The sequence below is a fragment of the Lolium perenne genome, chromosome 4 (assembly GCF_019359855.2).
Source record: "Lolium perenne isolate Kyuss_39 chromosome 4, Kyuss_2.0, whole genome shotgun sequence".
NCBI lineage: Eukaryota > Viridiplantae > Streptophyta > Magnoliopsida > Poales > Poaceae > Lolium > Lolium perenne.
Window position 1 is genome coordinate 83,939,177 of NC_067247.2, and position 24,264 is coordinate 83,963,440.

Genomic DNA, 24,264 nt, shown 5'->3' on the forward strand with positions numbered 1-24,264 from the left:
AGGATATTGGTGGAACCTTTGCTCGCTGCATAGTCTTTGTTCGTATACAAGTTTGTCTCTCATATTCACCGGCAGAGCCTCATAGAAACGAACAACAAGATATTAAGCACCACTACCCAGCATTTCCCTCATTTAGGCTTGATTGTTTTCCATCTCCAAGTTACTCTTGGTTCAATTGTATCAGAAATTTGCTGCATATATAGTCTTTTGCTTTATGTTACTCTTGGTTCCAATTTGTTTGCTTTCAGGGAGTACCAGGGAAGGAGTTTACGTGTTGTTTTCTCTAACTGCAGGTAATGTTTCTAACTGTCTAGATTCTTTTCAGCTGTAAAATATTTTTACTTCTTTTTATTAGCTGTACTACAAATGTTTTAGATTTTGATTTTTTCCATGTCATCTCCTTTCACATTTCTAGGAGATGTAGTATTTTTAGAGAGAATAGCCACAACACCACTAGTCAAAACCAAAAGTTCCAAAAAAACACTAGTCAAAACTGTATCTACACGGCGGCGCCGTCGACGGCCAGCTTGCCGCACCGATATTGCCTCCTCCCGATAGGACCCTGCTGGCTGCCTAGCTCCGCCGCCGGGCCGCTGACCACCTAGCTCGCTCCGCGGCCGTTCTGACTAGCTCGGTCTTCCAGCGCGAGCTCGCTCTGTTCCACCGCCGTGGCATGCATGGCGCGCCCTGCTCGGCGATGATGGCCCTGCTTACGTCTGCTCCGGCGCGCGCCCTTCTCCTGCTCGGCGACTACGCCCCGTCCTTGCTCAGCTCGGCTTGGTTTCCTCTCCCTTGGCTGGCTCGGCAGCCCCTGCGCGACCAACGAGGACTCCGCCCGCGACCTTTACTTCGACAGTTCGACTACACTGGTTTACGTCCTAGCGAAGTGGCCTCGCTTCTTCCTGTGTTTCCTCTGGTTTGTGTACTGTTCTTCATGGCAACGTGCATCAAATTCAGAATCTACTTGGTTTGTTGTGTTTGTGTGTTTCAGATGGACAATTTTAGAGTAGCAGTAAATGTTCAGTTCCTGAAATCCACTTGAAATGATGATGTCTGCTGAAATTAAGTGAAAATGCTACTGAAATATTTTTAAAAATCTTGCTGAAATATTTTATAGAAGTTCGTTGTGTGTGAAAAGATAAAGGGCAGATAAATCTTTTCGTTTGGGTGTTAGTGCATAGTGGTAACAACAATGGTATTTAGGCAAGCTTGGTTTTACCGATGCTATTTTGGAACTTTTGGTTTTGACTAGTGGTATTGTGGCTATTCTCTCGTATTTTTAACAATACCATATAGGTTTCAAAAAAGAAAGAAATAGGCGAGAACTATAGATTGTTTGCCAGTATGTCAAGGTTGATGCTTAAAAACAAAGTGCTACATATATTAATTCTTTGGGTTCTTCGAGTTTATGTGTTGTTTTCTCTCTTTTGTCATAGGGACCGTGAACAATGCTGTGATTGTAATGCCTGGAATTGTAACCGATCAGAGTAGTTTTGATAAGAGGAACAGAAAAAAGTGCGCTGCCAAAGCAACTTCCCCTGAGCGAAACATGTCAGACTTTGTTATAGATCCATTCATTCAGGTTTTCCACAATAAGCATATGAGGAGTAACAGATTCAAACATGCAAATTCTTCGTAAGTCATGCTACAAGTCAGGCGAATCCTCCATACTTCAAGTTCACTGCTTTTCTTACTATTTTATTACTTTTCCTTATCTGAATTCGCACACATTTCTGCACTTTATTAGCTAGCATCTTGGAAGACACATTTGTGGCAGTAATTGTACGTTGGTGCCTTTATAGCTGCTAGTATGGCTTAACGACAGTTTGTGGAGTTTAGTAAAGAAATCTGAAATAGTGGGCTCGCTTGTTTGACATGCCTCATGCCTGACCCTTTTTGGATTGAATATGAGGAATCAATAGCACAGTTTTTTTAAACCAGGTACTGCTAGTACTAAATGGTATGCCAGTGCCCGCACCCCAGCCTCCCTAACCCTCCCGCACCCCAGCCTCCCAGCCCTAACCGCCGCCGCCGGTAGCGTCGCCGGGGCAAAGACCCACGGGGCGTGGCGGCGGCGGGGGCCCTTCCTCGTCGACGCATGGTGGACGGCGGCCGGATCTCCCCTCCTCGAGCATGGCGGACGCGCGGATGGGATGGGCAGCGGCGGCCTGCGCTGCGCCCCCTTTTCCCGCCGGCTCTCCCCTGGTGGATCGGCCGGCGCGGTTGGGATGGGCGGCGGCGGCCTGCCTGCACTCCCTCCTCCCGTCGGCTCTCCGCAGCACTCCGGCAGGTGCTGGTGGTGGGCGGCGGCCAGGCCCATGGCCTGCGCCAATTTCCCCCCGCCTCTCGCCGGTGAGTGGAGGCGATCTCAGGTTTCACCCGCGACACGGGGTCGCCCGGGGCACCAGCCTTGGGTACGACGGTGGAGGTGGCCCTCTTCTTCGCTGGAGAGGGTCGGCTTGCGGTTGGTGGTGGTGGATCTATCGATCTATCACCGCGTTCCGGCGGCGAGATGGAGATGCATGGAAGCCGGCGATGGAGTCGCCGGTGGAGGGTTGGAGTGGCCAGCTCGGGATGGTCGCCGACGTGGGGGTCCGACCTGAATAAAGGCGGTGGTCCTAGGGTCTCTCTTGCGTGAAGAGGAAGACCTACCGGAGGCCTGGACTCGTGATCTAGCCGGAGTGTTGAGTTCCGGAAGGCTCCGCCGGCGAATGTAACAATGCTTTTTGCCTGGAGTTCGCTGGATCGGTGGTATTCGGTCGTGCACACCCATGCTTTTATTCCGACCGATTGGTTCTGGAGGGAGCGGCGCGAAGCTCTTTTTCTGTGTTGACATCAAGTGACTATGGATCCATGATGAAAGTCGGAAGAAGAGAAGTTCATGAAGGCCGGAGGGGAGGACTAGCTAAGGGAGGTTCAAGTCTCCGCGCTGTTGAGGGACTTGCTTGGTGTTCCGGACTTCACAGCAGCGGTATGAAAGTGGGGGCGACAACACAGGTGAAATTCAGAGTCCTACCTTTCAGGGTGAAAACCCAAGGTTTGGCCTTAACTGGTTGTGCCTGGCAATGACCTTGTTGGAGGCATTGTTTTGAGAGCGGGGACTATCTTCAGGGTGAAAACCTAAGATCGTTGATCGGGCGGCGACGGTGTTAGAGCACTGTTCCCTTCTTGGAGACGTCATTTTTGGAGAGTCTGTATTTCAGGTGTTGTCTTGGCGGTGGATGTATTGCTGTTGTTAGGCCCGAGATACTGTAGCGGGACTTTTGTTTCTTAGTTTTCTTTTCCTTTTTTTGGCTGTGTGCATCCGTAGTGCCATTAGGGTGGTGCGTTGTTGCAGAGGCTGGGTGTAATTGGTATCTTTCTGATATTAATATATTCCCTTTATCGAAAAAAAATGGTATGCCAGTATTTTTTTACCTAATGCCTGCCTTCTATATACATTCATGCCTCCATGGTCCTTGAAAAGAGTCACAGGTTCCTAGTTTCTTAGGAGAAAAGAGTCACGCCTAATAGCCACATTCTATCTGCATTCATCCCTCCATGTTTTATATGTTCCCTTTGTGATTTAATTCCAGTTTACCGAAAATGCTTGGTCGATGACAAATGAAAAACATTAGTTGATAATAGTGAAGTTTTAGTCTTTTAGATGTCCATTTTGCTAATGTTGAAACATTCAGAACATTCTCATGAAGTAGCCTCCCTTAAGTTAATAGTCCATCTAAGCATTATGTATTCTTCTGGTATGTTTGATAACAACAAATTTTGTTATGGGTTTTATAGATTATGGGTTTTTTTCTAGATGCTTATTTTTTACTGGTTGTAACTGCCACTAGCCTGATATAGAGTATGAAATCATATTTTTTTTTGTCTCCTCTCAATACTGTTTTCCTGGTTGTTCATGCCAAGAATCTGTTCATCAGGAAACCGTTCATGCTAAAAATCCATTCATGTCAAAAATCCGTTCATGGCAAGAATCCGCTAATGCCAAGAATCTGTTCATGGTAGTAAACCGTTCATGTTAAAGATCCGTTCATGCTAAAATCCGTTCATGGAAAGATTTTGTTCATGATAAAAATCCGCTCATGCCAAGAATTCGTGCTAAGAATTATTTCATGCTTTTTTTATGTTCAAGGCATGAAAGTGTTGATGCCAAAAATTTGTTTAATTTTAAAATCTGTTCATGCTAAGAATCTATTAATCAGAAAACCGTTCATGCTAAAAATCCGTTCATGGCAAGATTCTGTTCATGCCAAGAATCCGTTCACAGTAGGTAATTGTTCATGGTAGGAAATCGTTCATGGCAAGAATCTGCTCGTGCCAAGAGTCTGTTCATGGTAGGAAACCGTTCATGCCAAGAATCCGTTCATGGTAGGAAATCGTTCATGTAAGAATCCGCTCAGGCCAAGAATCTGTTCATGGTAGGAAACCGTTATTGTCAAAAATCCGTTAATGCCAATAATCCGTTCATGCTAGAAATCCGTTCATGGCAAGAATCCGTTCATGGCAGAAACCGTTCAAACAAAAATCCGTTAATGCCAAGAATTCATTCATGCTTTTATTATGTTAATGGTCAGGGAAAGGACATGTTAAGATTTCGTTCATCCTTTTTTATGTTCAAAGAAGGAAAAAGTTCATGATAAGAATTCATTCATACTTTTTTTAATGTTTAAGGCATGTTCATTGGTAAGTCTTTTGATGTACTCAATCCTGACAACTCAGTTGAAAAAAATTCGACAAGCAACTGTTTGTGCAAAGTTATCATGGTTGTTTGAAGTTTCAACATATGTAATTTCAGCCTAAAATATGTGCATGTGCCTAAACACAATTTCAGGTCATTCTTATACATTATCTACCTTCCCGGTATGTGTCTTATTATATTTTATGCTTACTAGGGAATTATTTCTTTTCCAATGACTGCATATATGATTCTGAGATATTTGTCATTCAGTTCATTAGATATTAAACACAATTTCAGGCAATTCTTATACGTTATCTACCTTCCTGGTATGTGTCTTATTATATTTTTATGCTTACTAGGGAATTATTTTTCCAATGAATGCAGATATGATTTTGAGATATTGTCATTCAGTTCACATTAGATCGTATAACGGAACTGAAGTAAAATCATTCTCAAATTTTAGCTTCTTATTATTTTAATTCTTCAGTATTCGACTTATGTTTTTTCTGTATACACCTTATACACTGGTTTACATTTCATATCTGACATGTAAGAACCTTTTCCATAATTCCTTATACACTGGTTTTCATTTAATATATATGTGTCTTCAAAAAAGGTTGAAGTTCAGACCATCCGTGAAAAAAATCGCAACTCAACTTGTGATAAACAAGTCTAACGAGCATCAGCTAGCATTAGCAAGACAATTCATTGCTAAAGATGTAATTACATTTCTATTTGTTCTCATTATGCTCTCTAAACAGTCAGCACACACTTTTATACCCTAAGTTCACAATGACAACTCAGCTTTGTGATATAATGACCTTTTTATTGTTTCATAGGCTCCACACCTTCTTCATTGACCAAAGTTCACATCCTTCAAGTAGAAAAAGATGATAAACCACCATAGTAAGTTTCTCATTTTGTGATCAGTAGAAAGATATAAATCTAATTCTGTTTGCAATTTCACAACATTAATCTAGTGGTTACTTGTTTTCCCTATTTCATTTTGTCAAATATTTTCACCAAGACAAGCACGTAACAGCTGTCAAGGAAAGCCTTATCCTACAAGGCAAGAAAAGGCATAGAACAGTGGGAATGAAAGCATCGAAAGATGAGTTTCCAAGTGACAAACATGAATTCAGTGTACCAGACATAAAATGTTTTGTCCCTATTTGTCACAACCGATTGAAAAAAAATTCTCATTCCTGTGTATGTACACACGAAACAGTATGAAAAATTATCCACTGCAGAAACGGGGGAATATTCAGTACAGTTCACTTCTTAGCTACTAGCAATGCAGAAATTTAATTGTTCAACATCTATACATGGTCATCTAGAAAGAAAAAAACGAACGAAGCAGTAGAAATATCATTACGGAAATGCATCCTACAAAAAGGCACTGACGAAAGAAACCTGGAAACACAACCAACTAGTATAGATGTATTTAGAACTAAAATATATCTAAATACATCTATATTAGTTACAACTAATATGGAACAGATCGAGTATATACATTGTTATATTGTGATCCAAATTCATATACTAAAGGGAGGCTAACTTCTGACGAGCGGAGCGAGACCCCGCGGTACGGATCGTTGCCACCGTCTATATATATTCCCTGTAAGCCGCCGCTAGGGTTTCATCGCATCATTGTACACCCACGGCGTTTGTAAACACCACCGAAAATAGTGAAGTTTTGCTGGCTGGTGCCCGTGGTTTTTCCCTTGTGTGTTGCAAGGGTTTTCCACGTTAAAATCTCGTGTCCCCTGCAGTGTTTTTCTTTTCGTTCTTCGTTTATTGTGCATCTCGATTATAACAAGTGGTATCAGAGCCCGTGTTCTTTGGATCTAGGGTTTACGAGATGTCGTCACTGAAGTTCGATCTACCGCAGCTGGACTACACCACGAGATTTGCTTTGTGGCAAGTGAAGATGAGGGCGATTCTCGCCCAATCTTCAGATCTGGATGAAGCGATCGATGCTTTCAGCGAGAAAGCGAAGGATACCTGGACCGATGCGGAGAAGCGGAAAGACCGTAAGGCTTTATCGTTGATTCAACTCCATCTGTCCAATAATATTCTGCAGGAAGTGCTGCAGGAGAAAACCACCGCCGAGTTATGGGTCAAACTAGAGGAGATCTGTTTGTCCAAGGATCTCACGGGTAGATTGCACGTGAAGATGAAGCTGTTCTCGCATAAGTTGCAAGAGGGAGGTTCGGTAATGAATCACCTATCTTCCTGGAAAGAGATTGTTTCTGATTTGCAGTCTATAGAAGTTAAGTATGAGGATGAGGATTTAGGTCTTCTTCTTTTATGCTCGCTGCCTAATTCTTTCAGTAATTTTCGTGACACCATATTATTGAGCCGCGACAAACTAACTCTCGCGGAAGTTTATGATGCTCTCCAACAAAAGGAGAAAATGAAATCTATGGTGCAGGCTGAAAGTTCGTCCTCCAAGGCGGAGGCATTAGAGGTCCGTGGCAGGCCTGAGCAGCGAGATAACTACTACCACAACAACAGAGATAAGAGCAAGGGCGACAGAGGTCGCTCAAAGTCCAAAGGACGTGACAAGTTCTGCAGGTATTGTAAGAAATCTAACCACAATATTGATGATTGTTGGAAGCTGCACAACAAGGAGAAAAGGAACGGGACTTACCAACCGACAAATAATGATGGTAATGGTAAGGCTTCCGTTGTCACCGGTAAGGGTGAGGCAGCTGTTGTTGCTGGTAGTGATAGTTCTGATGGAGATTGCTTAGCTGTCTTGGCTGCATGTGTTTCACGTGATGATGAATGGATTCTTGATACTGCATGTTCGTTTCATATTTGCTGTAACAAAGATTGGTTCAGTTCTTATGAGTCTGTGCAGAGTGGAGATTTTGTGCGTGTGGGGAATGACAACCAGTGCAGCATTGTTGGCATTGGTTCTGTTCAGATCAAGACCCATGATGGGATGACACGCACGTTGACAGGAGTGAAACACATACCCTCCATGGCGAGGAATTTGATCTCTTTGAGTACCCTTGATTGTGACGGGTACAAGTACAAAGGTGGGAACAAACTTTTGAAGGTATCATCAGGTTCTCTCATTATTATGATTGGTGATATGAATTCTGCGAAATTATATGTCCTTAGAGGTAGCACTTTGCCTGGTATTGCTGCTGCTGTTAGTTCTGATGAATCTAGTAAGACTAACCTTTGGCATAAGCGTCTTGGACATATGAGTGAGCTTGGCATGGCAGAATTGGCAAAGAGAGAGCTAATTGATGGCTGCGATTTTGGTAAGCTTGAGTTCTGTGAGCACTGCATCTTTGGTAAGCATAAAAGAGTAAAATTTAATGCTTCCGTTCATACCACCAAAGGCATTTTAGATTATGTACACGCTGATGTTTGGGGTCCGTCCCGTAGAACTTCTAATGGTGGTGCTAATTACATGCTTACTATTATTGATGATTACTCAAGGAAAGTGTGGCCATATTTCCTGAAACATAAATCTGATGTTTTTAATGCTTTTAAGAAGTGGAAAGTTATGGTAGAAACCCAAACTGAAAAGAAGGTTAAGATACTCCGTACTGACAATGTTATGAAATTTTGTTCAAATGAATTTGATGAGTTTTGCAGCAATGATGGGATGGTAAGACATCATACCATTCCGTACACCCCTCAACAGAATGGCGTGGCTGAACGCATGAACAGGACCATTATTTCGAGGGCTCGCTGCATGTTGTCTAATGCAAAGATGCATAGAGGTTTTTGGGCTGAAGCAGCCTCCACCGCATGTTATCTCATCAACAGGTCACCTTCTGTTCCACTTGATAAGAAAACTCCAATTGAGGTATGGTCTGGTTCGCCTGCTGATTATTCAGATTTGAGAGTTTTTCGGTTGCACTGCTTACGCTCATGTTGATAATGGAAAGTTGGAGCCAAGGGCTGTTAAGTGCATCTTCCTTGGTTATGGTTCAGGAGTTAAGGCATATAGATTATGGAATCCTGAAACTAAGAAAATTGTGTTGAGCAGGAATGTCGTTTTTAATGATGCGGTTATGTTTAATGATAGTCCGTCTACTGATATTTCTGATGCTATTGATTCTCCTGATGTTTCTGATGATGAGCAGCACAGAATTGGCGTGCAGGTGGAGCACGCAAAGGAGAATGAAAATGTGGTTCCTGAAACCAACAATGATGATAATGATGTTCCACCTTCACCACCTTTTGTTCAGCGACAAGGACGGTCTATTGCTGCTGACCGCCCTAAGAGAAATATTACACCTCCTACCCGATTAATTCAAGAATGTGATATTGTTGATTATGCTTTGAGTTGTGCTGAACAGGTGGAGCATGATATTGAACCAGCTACATATACTGAAGCCATTGCTTCGGTTGATAAAGAGAAGTGGGTAGGTGCGATGCAAGAAGAGATGCAATCGCTTGAGAAGAATGGCATGTGGGATGTTGTGCACTTGCCTAAACAAAAGAAGGCTGTCCGCTGCAAGTGGATATTTAAAAGAAAGGAAGGTTTGTCTCCAAATGAGCCTCCACGGTTTAAGGCAAGGTTAGTAGCAAAAGGTTTCAGCCAAATTCCAGGTGTTGATTATAATGATGTATTCTCCCCGGTTGTGAAGCATAGTTCTGTTCGTGCTTTCTTTGGTATTGTTGCTATGCATGATCTTGAGCTTGAGCAGCTAGATGTAAAGACTGCTTTTCTGCATGGTGAGTTGGAGGAGGAGATATATATGGACCAACCTGAAGGTTATGTTGTGCCTGGTAAGGAGGATCTTGTTTGCAAATTAAAGAGGTCCCTTTATGGTCTGAAACAGTCGCCACGACAGTGGTATAAAAGGTTTGATTCATTTATGCTTACACATGGTTTTGAGAGATCTCAGTATGATAGTTGTGTGTATATCAAGTTTGTTAATGGATCACCTATTTATTTGCTGCTATATGTTGATGATATGTTGATTGCTGCCAAGAGCATGAAAGAGATCACTATTTTAAAGAATCAATTAAGTAGTGAGTTTGAGATGAAGGATCTTGGTCCTGCTAAGAAAATACTAGGCATGGAAATTAAAAGGGACAGAAAGTCTAGTTTGTTGTTTCTTAGTCAGGAAAAGTACATTGAGAAAGTTCTTCATCGTTTTAATATGCATGATGCAAAGTCAGTTGCTACTCCTATTGCTTCTCATTTCAAGTTGTCAGCTTTGCAATGTCCTAGCTCTGAAGATGATATTGAGTACATGTCTCGAGTTCCCTATTCTAGTGCTGTTGGTTCCTTGATGTATGCCATGGTTTGTTCACGTCCTGATCTGTCATATGCTATGAGTTTGGTCAGTCGATACATGGCTAATCCTGGTAAAGAACATTGGAAAGCTGTTCAGTGGATTTTCAGGTACCTTCGCGGCACATCAAAAGCTTGCTTGAGGTTTGGCAGGATTGGTGAGGGGCTCGCCGGATATGTGGATTCAGATTATGCTGGCGATTTGGATAAGAGAAGGTCCCTCACAGGTTATGTGTTTACTGTTGGTGGATGTACTGTTAGCTGGAAGGGTACTTTGCAGGATGCTGTTGCACAATCTACTACTGAGGCTGAGTACATGGCTATTGCTGAGGCAGGTAAAGAGGCTGTTTGGCTGAAAGGTTTATATGCTGAGCTTTGTGGAGATAATTCTTGCATTAAGTTGTTCAGTGACAGTCAAAGTGCTATTTATCTTACTAAAGATCAGATGTTCCATGAGAGGACAAAGCACATTGATATTAAGTACCACGCAATCAGAGATGTGGTTGCAAAAGGTAAAGTGAAGGTATGCAAGATAAGTACTCATGATAATCCTGCTGATATGATGACTAAGTCTGTCCCTGTGTCCAAGTTTGAGCTTTGCTCAAGCTTGGTTGGTATAACTGTTTAGCCCAAGTGGCTATTGGCGCCAGCAAGTGTTTTCTTTGTTGATTCAGGTGTTTGTTGAAATTCATGCTACAAGAAATTTGTCTCAAGGTGGAGTTTGTTATATTGTGATCCAAATTCATATACTAAAGGGAGGCTAACTTCTGACGAGCGGAGCGAGGCCCGTCGCCGGAGGCTTGGGCCGAAGCGTAGCGTAGTCAGAAGTTAGCCCATATGTCGTGCCCTACAGGGACGCCTGCGGGGGGTGCGGGGAGTGGCAGCCCCCCGCGGTACGGATCATTGCCACCGTCTATATATATTCCCTGTAAGCCGCCGCTAGGGTTTCATCGCATCATTGTACACCCACGGCGTTTGTAAACACCACCGAAAATAGTGAAGTTTTGCTGGATGGCGCCCGTGGTTTTTCCCTTGTGTGTTGCAAGGGTTTTCCACGTTAAAATCTCGTGTCCCCTGCAGTGTTTTTCTTTTCGTTCTTCGTTTATTGTGCATCTCGATTATAACATACATCAGTCCACAGATTCTGAAGTTTTCGTCCAAGAATCGAGTTGGATCAAAGAAAGAGCTCCAAATCTCTGCGTGTGTGTGTCCGTGCGATAGTACTGCTCTTATACCCGTTTCATGGAGAGCTAAAACCCTTGAAGTAGACCATACGTGAAGATCATATAGCAAATTTTAATCCATATGATTTCATATATCTTACGATCACATACTGATCTAGCACGGAAGTTAATTGGATAGAGGAATAAGGGGAATGAAAGTACAATAATATAGTACTATAAGACGATTCATGAATGAATGATCAGATCGATGGACTACTACGAGCGGGCGGTAAGCCGGCAAGCACTAGCATGTCAGGTACGCCGTCCATCGCGGCCGTGCGTTTGTGCAGCGCCGGAGGGGGGGCATGTTACGCTAGCGTCATGGGAGCGGCACGACGACTTGGCCGTCGAGTCGGCCGCCACCCCTCCCTGCAGAACCCGGCGCGCCACCTTCGGACTCGCCGCTGTTCTCAGGACCGGCTGCACCACCGCTCTTCCGTCCCTTCGCTCCGGTCCAGCGCCAGCACCGTCACCGTCCACTCCACGGCGACCATTCGCCCCCAACTCCGTCGAGGGCGTGCCTTCGTCCACGCCACCGCGTGATTGGAGCGGACGTAGGAGGACCTCAGCCTTCTGCGGCTCCCCCGGCGGCGACCTCGAGCCGTAGGAGCTCTGGACGAGGGCGCATGCTAGGAGAAGGAGCAACGGGAGCAGAGCGCGTGAGTACCATGCCATTTTGTCAAGTTTTCAGCGAGGCACTACGCACGCAGGTGAGCTTTGCTTGAAGATGAGGATATACTGCTGCCCCGCTGATTCGTTTCTCAGCAATAGCTACAACTGTTACAGACTTACAGTTTGCATAGACTCACAGGCAAAATGAGGGACTACTTATAAGCGGCGTGCGACAGTACTGGCGATCGACCGAAATTACACGGCAATGTCAGGGAAATGTGCAGCGGCAATTTTTTAGCTGAGAATGTGCGGCCTTGCTAATTAGCGTGTGGGCGAAGAACACATGCATGAGCATACAACCACCGTACACGTGGATGCATTGTCAATTTCTCTGAAAGAACTTCAAAGTTCAAAGGGACAACAGTAAACTACTCGTGTCTCCAGCCGTGTGTGGAATTTCAGACACGCGTGCAGTGCTTTGTCGGTGGATTTGTACTTTATAAGTACTATTACTACGGCAGCTTCTTGCTAGGAATATACTTCCACGGTACTTGCATATCAAGGATTCGCTTAGTTTGGACTTAATTAGTTTGCGCGCCCGTATGTTTTGACTATCTGCACACGGTACCAAAAATGCTGCTAGTTGTAGCAGCAATATCCTGCAGTTAGAGCCGACAGAGTGTTGAGTAGTGTTAGCAGGAGTATTAGTTTTCTTTCTATACTAGTACAAATGTCCGTGCGTTGCTACGGGTTCTCAAATTTTATTTCCCAATGCACATATATAATTCACAATTTATTATGAAAATTCAAAATAAATCAAGGATATCATAATCTACTACGTCATGATAATACTGACTGCAATAACAAGATAACATTATTGTGCATCTGCATGGTTTCAAGATCTAGGTCTTCTTGTTACTCTTCCGCGGTAAATCCCACACTTGTGTTTTGAGCCGTCATAACTGTCAACTCAATAACCTCTCCTTTCGGATGTATTATTGTCTCACAAAACACGAGTGCTGCAAATATAACTGACGGAATACTTCTTTTCTAATTAGTTTAAACAACACTTTTATATTCATAAATATGCAAATACAACCCTATATCGTAGACTTCTGTGTAAAACATACAAAAGGGACTCCTCACTCTTTGAAGAAAAAGAAATCAAACCCTTCGCGAATGTGAACGATGTAAAACTGACCACCTCCTCGCTCTCTCGAGGTCAGCCACTTTATCGTGCTCCACCACTATCTCGAGAAGACCAAGCAGAGACCGGTCCCTCCCATGCCTCTCATCACGTCCTCGCCCCAGTTTCGTGTGCGGTAGCCTTCAGAGACCACACCTAGTAGGCGCATCGCTAGACACCGGCACCACACTATCGTCACCGTGACCATCCTCCATCTGAGACCATGGATCTGGTTGTTCGTGGTCGCTCCCACCTCTCTATCCACATCTTGGTTGTGGCCATCGCGGAACTCCAATTCTGGCCACGCAATTCAGCCTCAACATCCTTACCTTCAGCAAAGAGACCTGACAAGGTACTGTTTTCTTATACATCGCCCCTACGTTGTGCAAGCTCATTACCCTTCTAGAAATCGTAAGTATTTGCACCGTAGCATAAAAAGAAAGTAGCTCCTGCATTTCCCTCCCACTATCTTATCTTTTTTTTCTGAAAGAAAGTTGTGTAAACAATAGAATTCTATATGAATGTCTAAATTAGTAACTAAAGCCTGTATAAAGATTAACTAAATACCTATGGATTGTTACAAAATGATGATTTTTAACCATGCTTTGATAAACTCAGCATGGATGAATTTAAGCATTGTAAAAATGTTGCCGTTTTCGACCATGATGTTGTGTCAGACTATCTTGTGTTGTTTCCACTTCAGCAGCAACTATGCTCCCTCTAGCTCCATTTTCTTGTTTATAAAAAAAGATCCCTCCTTTCTACCAAGACCCGCTAGCTCCCTATGAAAGATAATAAACACCAAATGATCAATAATAGAACTACAAATACAAATATAGCATTATTCTAAAAAAGTATGATTTCTTTTGACAATAATAAGATGCTAAGAAGTTCATGACAATTAAAGTTATCTTATTCAGTCTTACTAAATCCTTTTCAAATGACAATTACACTTCCTGCCAATGATCAATACAAGCATATTGTCCCAGAAGCTAAAAGTAAACATATATATATTCTAGAGGGCAATAAAACCTCTAAAAATTTATTATAAAACACGTGCAGGCTATTCGAGGAGAAAAAACTCATGCATGCTACAAAATCAAAATCTTTTAGCTGGATAATACTTGCCCAATACTCAAAAGAAATAGATGCACTATAAATGGTGTGGCTCTTACCATGATGCTTGAAATATAGCCATGGCAAACAAAAGTGAAATCTCCCACGCAGCCATGCTTGATTCGGCCTGATTTGACCAATGCATGCAGTGAAATAAACCTGCAGTCAGTCTTAGTTCTTGAATTTTAGTGAATAGCAAACTGGACTATGGAAGTTTTTTGCCCTGGATGTCCGAAGAACCTATGAATAATAATATTACTCTTGAACCTTAACAATAAGAAGTCATCAATTTTTTTCATGGAAAACAGAATGTACCAACACAGATATCATGCACAATTCGTCCCCTACCCCCATTATTTTCTCTAGCATTGATCAGACATGGTAAAATATTTTTGGAAATCGTCCAACAAAACTCATTACTCTACGATGGAGGTGACCAAAACACTTAAAGCAATTTCATCCTAAAACAGCAACATCAATAGCAAAATTGTTCAAAATCGCAACATACCCAATTGTTTGTCGGGAAGATGAAAAATCTGCTGTCGTACCAATATTAATAGGGGGCAGAATTACAGGCATGGAAGAATCCGCTGGAAAAAAAGGGATGTGTCAAAGAAAGAACCGATACCTTTGAATTACGGAGTGAATGACCCCGAAGCCGGGGGTGGCAAAGAAAGAACCAATACAGATTCTAGGAGACCTAAACTGACGGCCGGGGGTGGCTTGAGTTGCCGGTGTTGATAGAAGTACTGGATCTCCGCCTCAACTTCGGACCTCAAGTATCTGGCTGTTGCTATGCTCCTGATTCTAAAATATTAACCGGTTTGCGAAGTGATAAATACAGGGCATGCAAAATCATTTATTCTAAACTAAAACTCTACAGTTTTAGAGGAAACAAATAAAACACCAACACTCAGGACACGAATGCTATTCTAAATACGTGACATGGAAATAGCAGTAAACTTCTGAACATAACATCGAAGGAATGTCTACCAACCATGCACCTAGAGACATTATTTTTTCATTACCACAACTAAAATCCGACCGTAGGCATTCACGCAATATTTGAAAAGCAAAGCATACCAGAATAACATAAAATTTAATTGCCAGGCTTGCAACTAACCTTTGGCATGATTTTCGCATACCACATACAACTTTCTTCCCTCAAATATTCAATCAATGACTTCGCACGGCTCTTCTCGCTCAACAGATGGATAAACTATCAGTGTTAAGAGATTGGCGGGAGTCCTTTCCATGTAAGGCTTCTTGCCTCAGCTTTTTTTTACAACTTTACCGTAGGCTTCTTGCCTCAGGTTAGTAGGGTAAAATGGTGTTGCGGTCAAAACCCACCGGCGGGCAGCGACGGGCAACACAGTAGAGCCGGGAACAACCTAGAGCTGCGGCTGGCCCAGGTCCCTCCGAGCGACGGCCCGCAAAGCCTCTGGTACACACGTCCGATGCTGATGCAAGGGCGTGCCACCTGACCTATACCTGGTCAGGAAGGTGATGGAGATGCCTCGCTTAGTTTCCTGCATGGCATACACGTAAACATTAAATACGAGCCTCGATCGGCTCTCAGGTTATCCTGTGAATCGGCTCAAGGAGCCGATCCACCCATGATTCGTACGAGGTGCACGAATATATGGTGGTCCTGCTTGATCAAGATAAAGCTAAAGCAATCTACGACGATTTAGGGTTTTCACCGCATAATCGGATCATCCTACTCACGATTGGGCCTCGCGGCCACGCACGGTGATCGTAAGCCGATCCTAGATAGGGCCTAAAAACCAACGCGAGGTTGATCCCCGGAACATCCTGTCTAGGACTAGCAAACGACACCCTACGTGCCGCTGGATCCTCCAACCCTTTGTAAGGCCTAACTATTGCAGATATTAAACTAATCCTTGAAGAACAAGGAGCAACCGTAACGGATCGGATCTACTGAATAATGATCAAGCGGGGTGCCGCCCCCACACCTAAGATAGGTATGAGGGCGGCTAGATATGCAAGGGTTGCACTACGATAGCATATGATACGAAGAACAATGCTAACCCTAACATATCTAAGATAACTACGTTGCCCGCCATCAAAAAGGCTTCAGTACGAGCAACGCATGAACAACATGGAGCTTCTGCTGCCTAGATCGCAAGATGCGATCTAGGCAGCATGATGCTTACCGGTAGAAACCCTCGAGACGAAGGAGTTGGCGATGCGCCGAGATTGATTTGTTGGTTGAACGTTGGTTGTTATTTATTTCATAAACCCTAGATACATATTTATAGTCCAGGGGACTTTCTAATTTAGGCGTGCACCTAACCGTGCACGGGTAAAACTCTATCTAAGATGCGATCTACTATATTACAGATACATGGGCAATCTAGCCCAACTTTGCATATAAGGCCGATTCACGTATTTCTTCAGTATATAATCTTCAACCCATCTTGATCGCGGCCCACCTCTGACTCGGTCAAATTCCGGTGATAACACATGCCCCCCTGGTTTTGGAATTGATAATTCCAAAATCACTCTGTTTTTCCTTCGTCGGGTCATGTCATGGCAGAGCAGAACCATCGCAGCATCCTTCATCATGACACTCGTCTTCTCAACTTCTCTGCTGAACTTGATAGCCTCAGCATCACTTCCTTGGAAACTGCAATGGCATTAAATCTCCACTAAGCTCCTTCTTATTTAACCGTGCCGATTGATCAACCCTTCTTCATCCCCTTCCTCTGTTCTAGCTATCGGCACCAAAAAACCCCCTTTCCCTGTAGCTATGTCTTCTTCTTCCTCTGTCTCCTCCGGCCTCTCTTCCCAATCTTCCTCCTCGAATGAGCCGATGTCAGAGCCCGAGTGGGACTTCGGCCTCTTGTCAGATAGCGACAAGCCCCTGACTGACGGGGAGGACGACCTCCAGTTCCTCATTGAAAGGGAACTGGAGAGCGAGAGCGAGGATGACCTCCACTCACGGGGGAACGAAGAGGAAGACGACTCCTCCTCCTCCTCCGCTGGGTACCCGCCGGCGAAGCGCTTCCGTGCTTGGGCGGACAGTGAAGATGACGATGATGACGAAGAGGAAGAAGCTCCAGTCGAAGACTGGGGTAGCGGCGACGAGGAGTTCTCCGGAAGCAGCGCCGGCGGAAGCTATGACGCTGACGACGAAGGCAGTGAAGATCAGTAGAATAGGATCAATAGTATGCGAGCAATCGGCTCTTCCTTTGTTCCTCTTTCCTTTGAGCAATCGACTCTTCATTGTAAAAAACCCTCCTTTGTTAATGAAGAAGTATTTCCCGTCACCCTTTTGCTGATAGTCAAAGTCAAACGATTTCCCCAAAAGAACCGATGGCACCGCATCGGTCTTTACTATAAAAACACGAGTGAGGTCGCCCTAGCCGCCCTTCCAAACGGTAACCTGCGACCTTCATCTGAGGAAGCAAACTCAGATCCCCAAATCGCCGCCTGAGCAGCTCCCACTCACGGCCGCCTTCGTTTCAGATCTCGACCGCACCACCTGCAACTCTTCAGCGCATCCAATGGCGGAATCATCCAACACCAACGCCACGGTCTCCGTTCTGACGGTAACCCCTAATCTTCTCTGGCCATCCGAATTGACGTTAGGATTAATAGCAAGCACCTGAATTAATGTTTTGCTCCGTTACTCATTTTAGGTTTCAGACATCCTACTGCCACATCCTTCTCTCGCAAATTCTATGTGCCTCGGTCCTCGTTCTTCCGAGAGTCCCGCCCTGTTAATTTCGTGCGAAGCTAACAGAATCCCCTTCGTGAATCAGAACTTAGATCTGACTTCCTGGGCCGACTGCCTGCGAGCCTGGCCTAATCCTCCTGAGGGTTGGGTGGCATGGTACAATAGAGTATCCAAAACCCATTATACCACTTGGGAAACCATAGGGATAGCCGATGCCTTGTCATTATCATTGTCTCCTCTTGAGAAGAATGAAAATATTCTGAAAACCATCGGCTACTTCTGGTCTGATGCACTGAATTGCTTCATGTTTGGCCATGGCCCTATGACACCGACTCTGCTGGATGTGGCCATGATCACAGGCCTAGACATTGCATCCCCCAGCCCTTCTGCATTCAAACTGCCAAAAGTCCCTTTCACTCTTTCCTCTAAAAAAGAGTGTACCAGCTGGGGCGCCTATCTCAATCGTTATATGAAAAACAAAGGCCCCGTGACAGAGAGGGAACACACAGCCTTCCTGAACTTCTGGCTGGAGCACTTCATATTCTGTGGCCCGTCGCTTGCCCCTACCAAGAATTACCTTTCCCTGGCCTATGAACTCGCTAAAGGCACCCAACTCGGCCTAGGCAAACTATTTCTTGGAGAAGTCTATCGATCCCTTCAACTGATGTCTGTCAAACTGTTCTCTCAAAAGACAGTTAAAACTGGCGGCCCCTGGTGGTTTATTCAGTTGTGGGCCCAACTATACTTCCAGAACCAGATCCCAGACTTCCCACCGCTGACCACCTGCACCTTTCCAGATGTTAATGGAAAAGAAATTCGATGCACCAGCTATGGCCAAGCTCTGTATGGTCTCCGAGGCAGCAGGCTGATCCCCAAGGAAGCAGCAGGGTGGTTTAAGATTTTCTTCCAAGGTTTGGACAACCCCCTGTTCTACCCTTATACTGAATCGACAAACTTTGAAAACCCAGTCTCTTTTCGATTGGACAACTTTGCCGATGACGCCAGCACCCAGCATTCGTACTCCATCATGATTCGTGCTTGCTTCCTCCCTGTTGGCATGAGTACCTCGAACCGGATCATCAAGCCCGGTTATGAGAGTTATCAACCGGTAGTGGCAGCCCGACAGCTTGGTCTTGGACAGGTGCCTCCACACTTCTTCTTACATCACCTGACAGCAAGTAGAGCTAAACTGCCTGACATCCTTACTGCCCAAAGGTGTTATACCTTCTTTGATGCTTTGGCCATTCCAATTCCCCACGACCTCCGTTTCTCCTTCACTGCCGACGGTTTTGAAACTTGGTGGTCCATGTGGAAGACCCACGTCTTCAGGAGGGCTCTAGGACCGCTGCTGAGACAGCTTGATGCCGAGTATGACATCCCTGCAGACCAGGTACCGTCACTTAAACATTTCTTGTAACAGCATTATGGTGATTGTTTGTGACCTGACATCCATCTCCTGGCAGCAACAAGATGGCCCGGCTCCCACACAAGCCGACGGTTCCCCTTTCGTGTTCCTTCCTCCGGCACCAGTGGTTCTCTTCTGCCAGAGCTCGCCACCCCTGAAGAAAGTCATAATGCAGAGTCAGCCGATTTCACCGAAATCGGCTCCCAAGAGCAAAGCATCTTCGGGGCCAGTTGCCCCCCGAGCCTCGACTCAGGCGAGGACGGCAGTGAGGAAGGTGGCTGCCAGGAAAACCCTGAAGCGTAAATCTCCTGCCCAAGAAAGCTTGCGTGTAAGTTGGTTCAGGCCCTGTCCACATTTATCCACTTTCCAAGTCTTTTACAACACGCTCGTATTCTTTTCTGCAGACTTTCACCGAAGAAACCCCCAGCGGGGCCGAAGAATCCAGTCAGGGGGACTCGAGCTCGGGCAATTCCGAGAGGTCCACCACCCAGAGCCAGACGGCTTCACCAGCGCCGGCTTCTAAGAAGAGGTCGATCCCCGAACCTCCTGCTTCCCAAGCCCCGACCAGATCGGGGTCACGCACGAAGCGCCGCTGCGTCAAAAGGGTTCGTAAGATTTCACGAGCCTCTCCATCAAGCCAGGAGGTCTCAAATGTAATTATCTCCCTGGTCACACTTCATGCTAACCCATTGTCATTTGGATCGGCTAATCACTTCCTCCTGCAGACCGAAGAAACTTCTAGCGGAGACGTCGAGGAGGTACCGATGCCATCCACCACCCTGGACCTAGCCACCTCGACGATCGCGGCCGACCAAGTGGCTGACCTAGCCAAGCCCACAGCAAAACCGATCATCACTGCATCGGCTGTTCCTCCTTCCTTGGGAGAGGTATACCCCTTCTCCTTGGCTCTATCACCTTCTTCATTGTATGCTAAACTCGCTTTGTTTGCCTTATCAGGGTTGTGATCTCTCGAGCTTGCTGACGTTCGATCCAGAATCCATCGAACCAACTTCTTCCAAGGCAAGTGGAGAGCCGAGTCTTAGCACGGTCCATGGCCCACTCCAGCGTCTCAAAGACTTGCTCTCTTCCTCAACTGAGACCCTGATTGAACATTCCGAGGAAGTCAAGGGCATCCTCGAAGATATCCAGCCCCATCTCCCTATGACACTGCAAGTGAAGCTCTGGCCTGCTGTTACTCTGTCGGTCTTCAAGTCAAGGGTGCAATCGGCTCGACAAAGGATTACTCTTCGCCGCACCCAGCTTCCACTGAGAGCCGATATTGCGGAAAAGTGTCAACGGCTCAACGAGAAGAAGGCCGCTCTGGACGCCAAGACGGACACTTCTGCCAATCGCGCCGACCTCGAGGCCCTGCGCAAGGAGCTGGAGAGCCTTGAAGAGAGGGTCAGGGTAACCAAGCAGCTCATCCAAGACAAGGAAGCTCTTATTGCCCGTTCTCAAGATGAAGCAAAAGGCCTCACAGCCGATCTGAAGACCGATCTGGCTGAAATTCGTACCCTGAGCAGCCAGCTGGTGACGGGTAAAGACGAGGACGACGAGGCTGAGATCGCTGAGGTAGATCGCATCCGAGTTGACGCCCTTCACGCCCTCGACGCGTTTCTTCAGTAGGGCCCCCAGAGACAAATGTTTCGTTGAACTTGAGAAGTACCGATGCATCTACTTCGGCTGTACTTGCTACATTTTTTTTACTAGCCGATTTTCCATCGGCTCCTATTATTTCATTGCCTATGCGTCTGTCTGCCTGATCATGTGCCCCCCGAGCCGAATCTGTCAGGTCACTGCAGATATCGGTTCTGCGGTTATCGGTAGGATTATTCCTGAACATCGGCTCTGCAGTCAGGACCAATGCTGATTTCCCTGAACTTGCCAGCCGATGTAACCCCCATACTCCCGTCTTCCTTCACCCGCTAGATCGACGCTGAATGCAGGCGAAGCGTATGGCAAAGATAATACGGGGCAGCTGCTGAATTAGCCCCTATCTTGGTTGTATGGCTCAAAAGAGGCTTACATCTCGTCGTGTCAGCCGATGTCTCATCACCGGCTTTCCTTCGTTTGGGGCGCCACACTCTCCTTTTATGGTCGACCCTCGTGCGCGACTGGAGTGCCGTCCGCCATCTCAGATGTAGATGGCGGTGTGGTTGATGAAGAAGCTTGTCCCACCGGGCGTGCCAGAATGTGTTGCGGTCAAAACCCACCGGCGGGCAGCGACGGGCAACACAGTAGAGCCGGGAACAACCTAGGGCTGCGGCTGGCCCAGGTCCCTCCGAGCGACGGCCCGCAAAGCCTCTGGTACACACGTCCGATGCTGATGCAAGGGCGTGCCACCTGACCTATACCTGGTCAGGAAGGTGATGGAGATGCCTCGCTTAGTTTCCTGCATGGCATACACGTAAACATTAAATACGAGCCTCGATCGGCTCTCAGGTTATCCTGTGAATCGGCTCAAGGAGCCGATCCACCCATGATTCGTACGAGGTGCACGAATATATGGTGGTCCTGCTTGATCAAGATAAAGCTAAAGCAATCTACGACGATTTAGGGTTTTCACCGCATAATCGGATCATCCTACTCACGATTGGGCCTCGCGGCCACGCACGGTGATCGTAAGCCGATCCTAGATAGGGCCTAAAAACCAACGCGAGGTTGATCCCCGGAACATCCTGTCTAGGACTAGCAAACGACACCCTACGTGCCGCTGGATCCTCCAACCCTTTGTAAGGCCTAACTATTGCAGATATTAAACTAATCCTTGAAGAACAAGGAGCAACCGTAACGGATCGGATCTACTGAATAATGATCAAGCGGGGTGCCGCCCCCACACCTAAGATAGGTATGAGGGCGGCTAGATATGCAAGGGTTGCACTACGATAGCATATGATACGAAGAACAATGCTAACCCTAACATATCTAAGATAACTACGTTGCCCGCCATCAAAAAGGCTTCAGTACGAGCAACGCATGAACAACATGGAGCTTCTGCTGCCTAGATCGCAAGATGCGATCTAGGCAGCATGATGCTTACCGGTAGAAACCCTCGAGACGAAGGAGTTGGCGATGCGCCGAGATTGATTTGTTGGTTGAACGTTGGTTGTTGTTTATTTCATAAACCCTAGATACATATTTATAGTCCAGGGGACTTTCTAATTTAGGCGTGCACCTAACCGTGCACGGGTAAAACTCTATCTAAGATGCGATCTACTATATTACAGATACATGGGCAATCTAGCCCAACTTTGCATATAAGGCCGATTCACGTATTTCTTCAGTATATAATCTTCAACCCATCTTGATCGCGGCCCACCTCTGACTCGGTCAAATTCCGGTGATAACAAATGGTTCCTGTATTTGTTTAACATATTGCTGAATATTGTAACTCAAGCTAGCTGACCACATATGCTACTTAGAGTGAACGAGGGGAATCAAGTTCATTAAGTTGTATCATGTGCATAAAAACTAAAAACAAGACAGATTCCATGATAATGTAAAAGATAAATTTATTCTGGCTGCTTTTAGCTCTGCAAAAAAATGGTATTAAAGAGAGTACATACACCTAGAAGAATGTACAAATTTGATTTTATATTAATAAAATTTGTTAATTTCTGTACATATAATTTCAGAGAAGCTTCTACATGGTTTACTCTATTATCATTCCACGAAGCTAAGTAACAACTACATCACTAATGAGACATGATATTCAGTCTGTAATCACAATAAGTACACAAAATCATCCCAAAGCAACACTAATGAGACATGACACTTAGTCTGTAACCATTCCACGTAGCTAAGTAACAACTACATAGTGTAGGTATCTCCAGTTAGAGTTTGAAGCTAATTGATAAAAGCTCACCTTGGGATCTCGTAGGAGTGAACTAGTTCTTCAAGTTCAACTTTAGCTTTATCAAACTTCTTGACATCACTGAATGTTGTGCTCGAATCTCTTCATGCAATCCAAGGACTGTCTATTTACTATTATTCAAAGTCAATATAACTTACTGCTAAAATTGATTAAGCATCATGAGCATTTGCATGAAAAGCCTTTACCAATTCATCTATATTTAATCAGAGCATGTAGAATGTCAATATCAAGTATGAGAGCAGAAAGTTGTACCATTACAGAACTCATAAACTAAAGGTGCAGAGTAAAAAAGCATGACAAATTTCAATTCATTCAATGAAGGATGTACTTGAACAAACAGCGCGTGTATTGCTGCATTGCATATATCAGAGGGCAATGTTCAGGTAACTTTGCATACTGGGAAAGCTCTGTCAAACATCTGATTGTGCTTCAATTCGTGTAACAACAGAACAAGTGTACCAAGGCATGTTATACGATGAATCACAGATGCTATATCATTTGATCCAGGAAAAGAACACGTAGAAATCATGAACGCACAATCTGACCAAGTTGCCAACCTTTACTCATCTTCGACCAGGTCGCCAGCCTTCGGCATCATGGCTGCTGTGCGCGCCGGCAGCACCTGCGCGCCGGAGAGGAAGGAGGTTGGGTGAAGATCTCGCCGTCCATCGATCTAGCCCCTGCGGCCATCGATCTGGCCCCCGGGCTAGCGGCCGGTGTAGTCCATGCGGCGGCGGAGATGAAGGACGTACACGCTGGGTGAAGATCTCGCTGTCCATCGATCTAGCCCCTGCGGCCATCGATCTGGCCCCCGGGCTAGCGGCCGGTGTAGTCCATGTGGCGGCGGCCGGTAGATAGAGTGGTCACGTGGGAAAGCTAGCCGGTTCGGCGGCGGGGACGGCGCGCTCTGGATTGCACTGGAGACGACGCTGCCGCCTTGTATCCATCCTCGCCGTCGTTGTTGCCGCAGCGGTGGTCGGGGATGAGCGGCAGGAGCTATCCAATGGCAGGGCACGCGAGGAGGAGCACAACGGCGGCGGCCTACCCCTGGCGACGAGGCACATGCTAGGCGGCCGCAGGTGGTATCGTGAGATCCAGGGATTGGGGTTGAGGTTGGGGCACGATGAGGAAATTTCTGCTGGCTTGGCCCACCTGTCGGCGCTTCGCGTGAGGGCGAGAGGTTGGACGACCAAAA

At 45.6% G+C, this 24,264-nt stretch overlaps 1 protein-coding gene across 1 annotated transcript; it reads right to left on the minus strand.

Moving 5' to 3' along the window:
- Nucleotides 1–11,166: 11,166 nt before the first annotated feature.
- Nucleotides 11,167–11,953, minus strand: LOC127348477 (uncharacterized). The gene has a single exon (XM_051374497.2). The coding sequence runs from the start codon at nucleotides 11,846–11,848 to the stop codon at nucleotides 11,426–11,428; it is 423 nt and encodes a 140-aa protein (XP_051230457.1). The 5' UTR covers nucleotides 11,849–11,953; the 3' UTR covers nucleotides 11,167–11,425.
- Nucleotides 11,954–24,264: the final 12,311 nt, after the last annotated feature.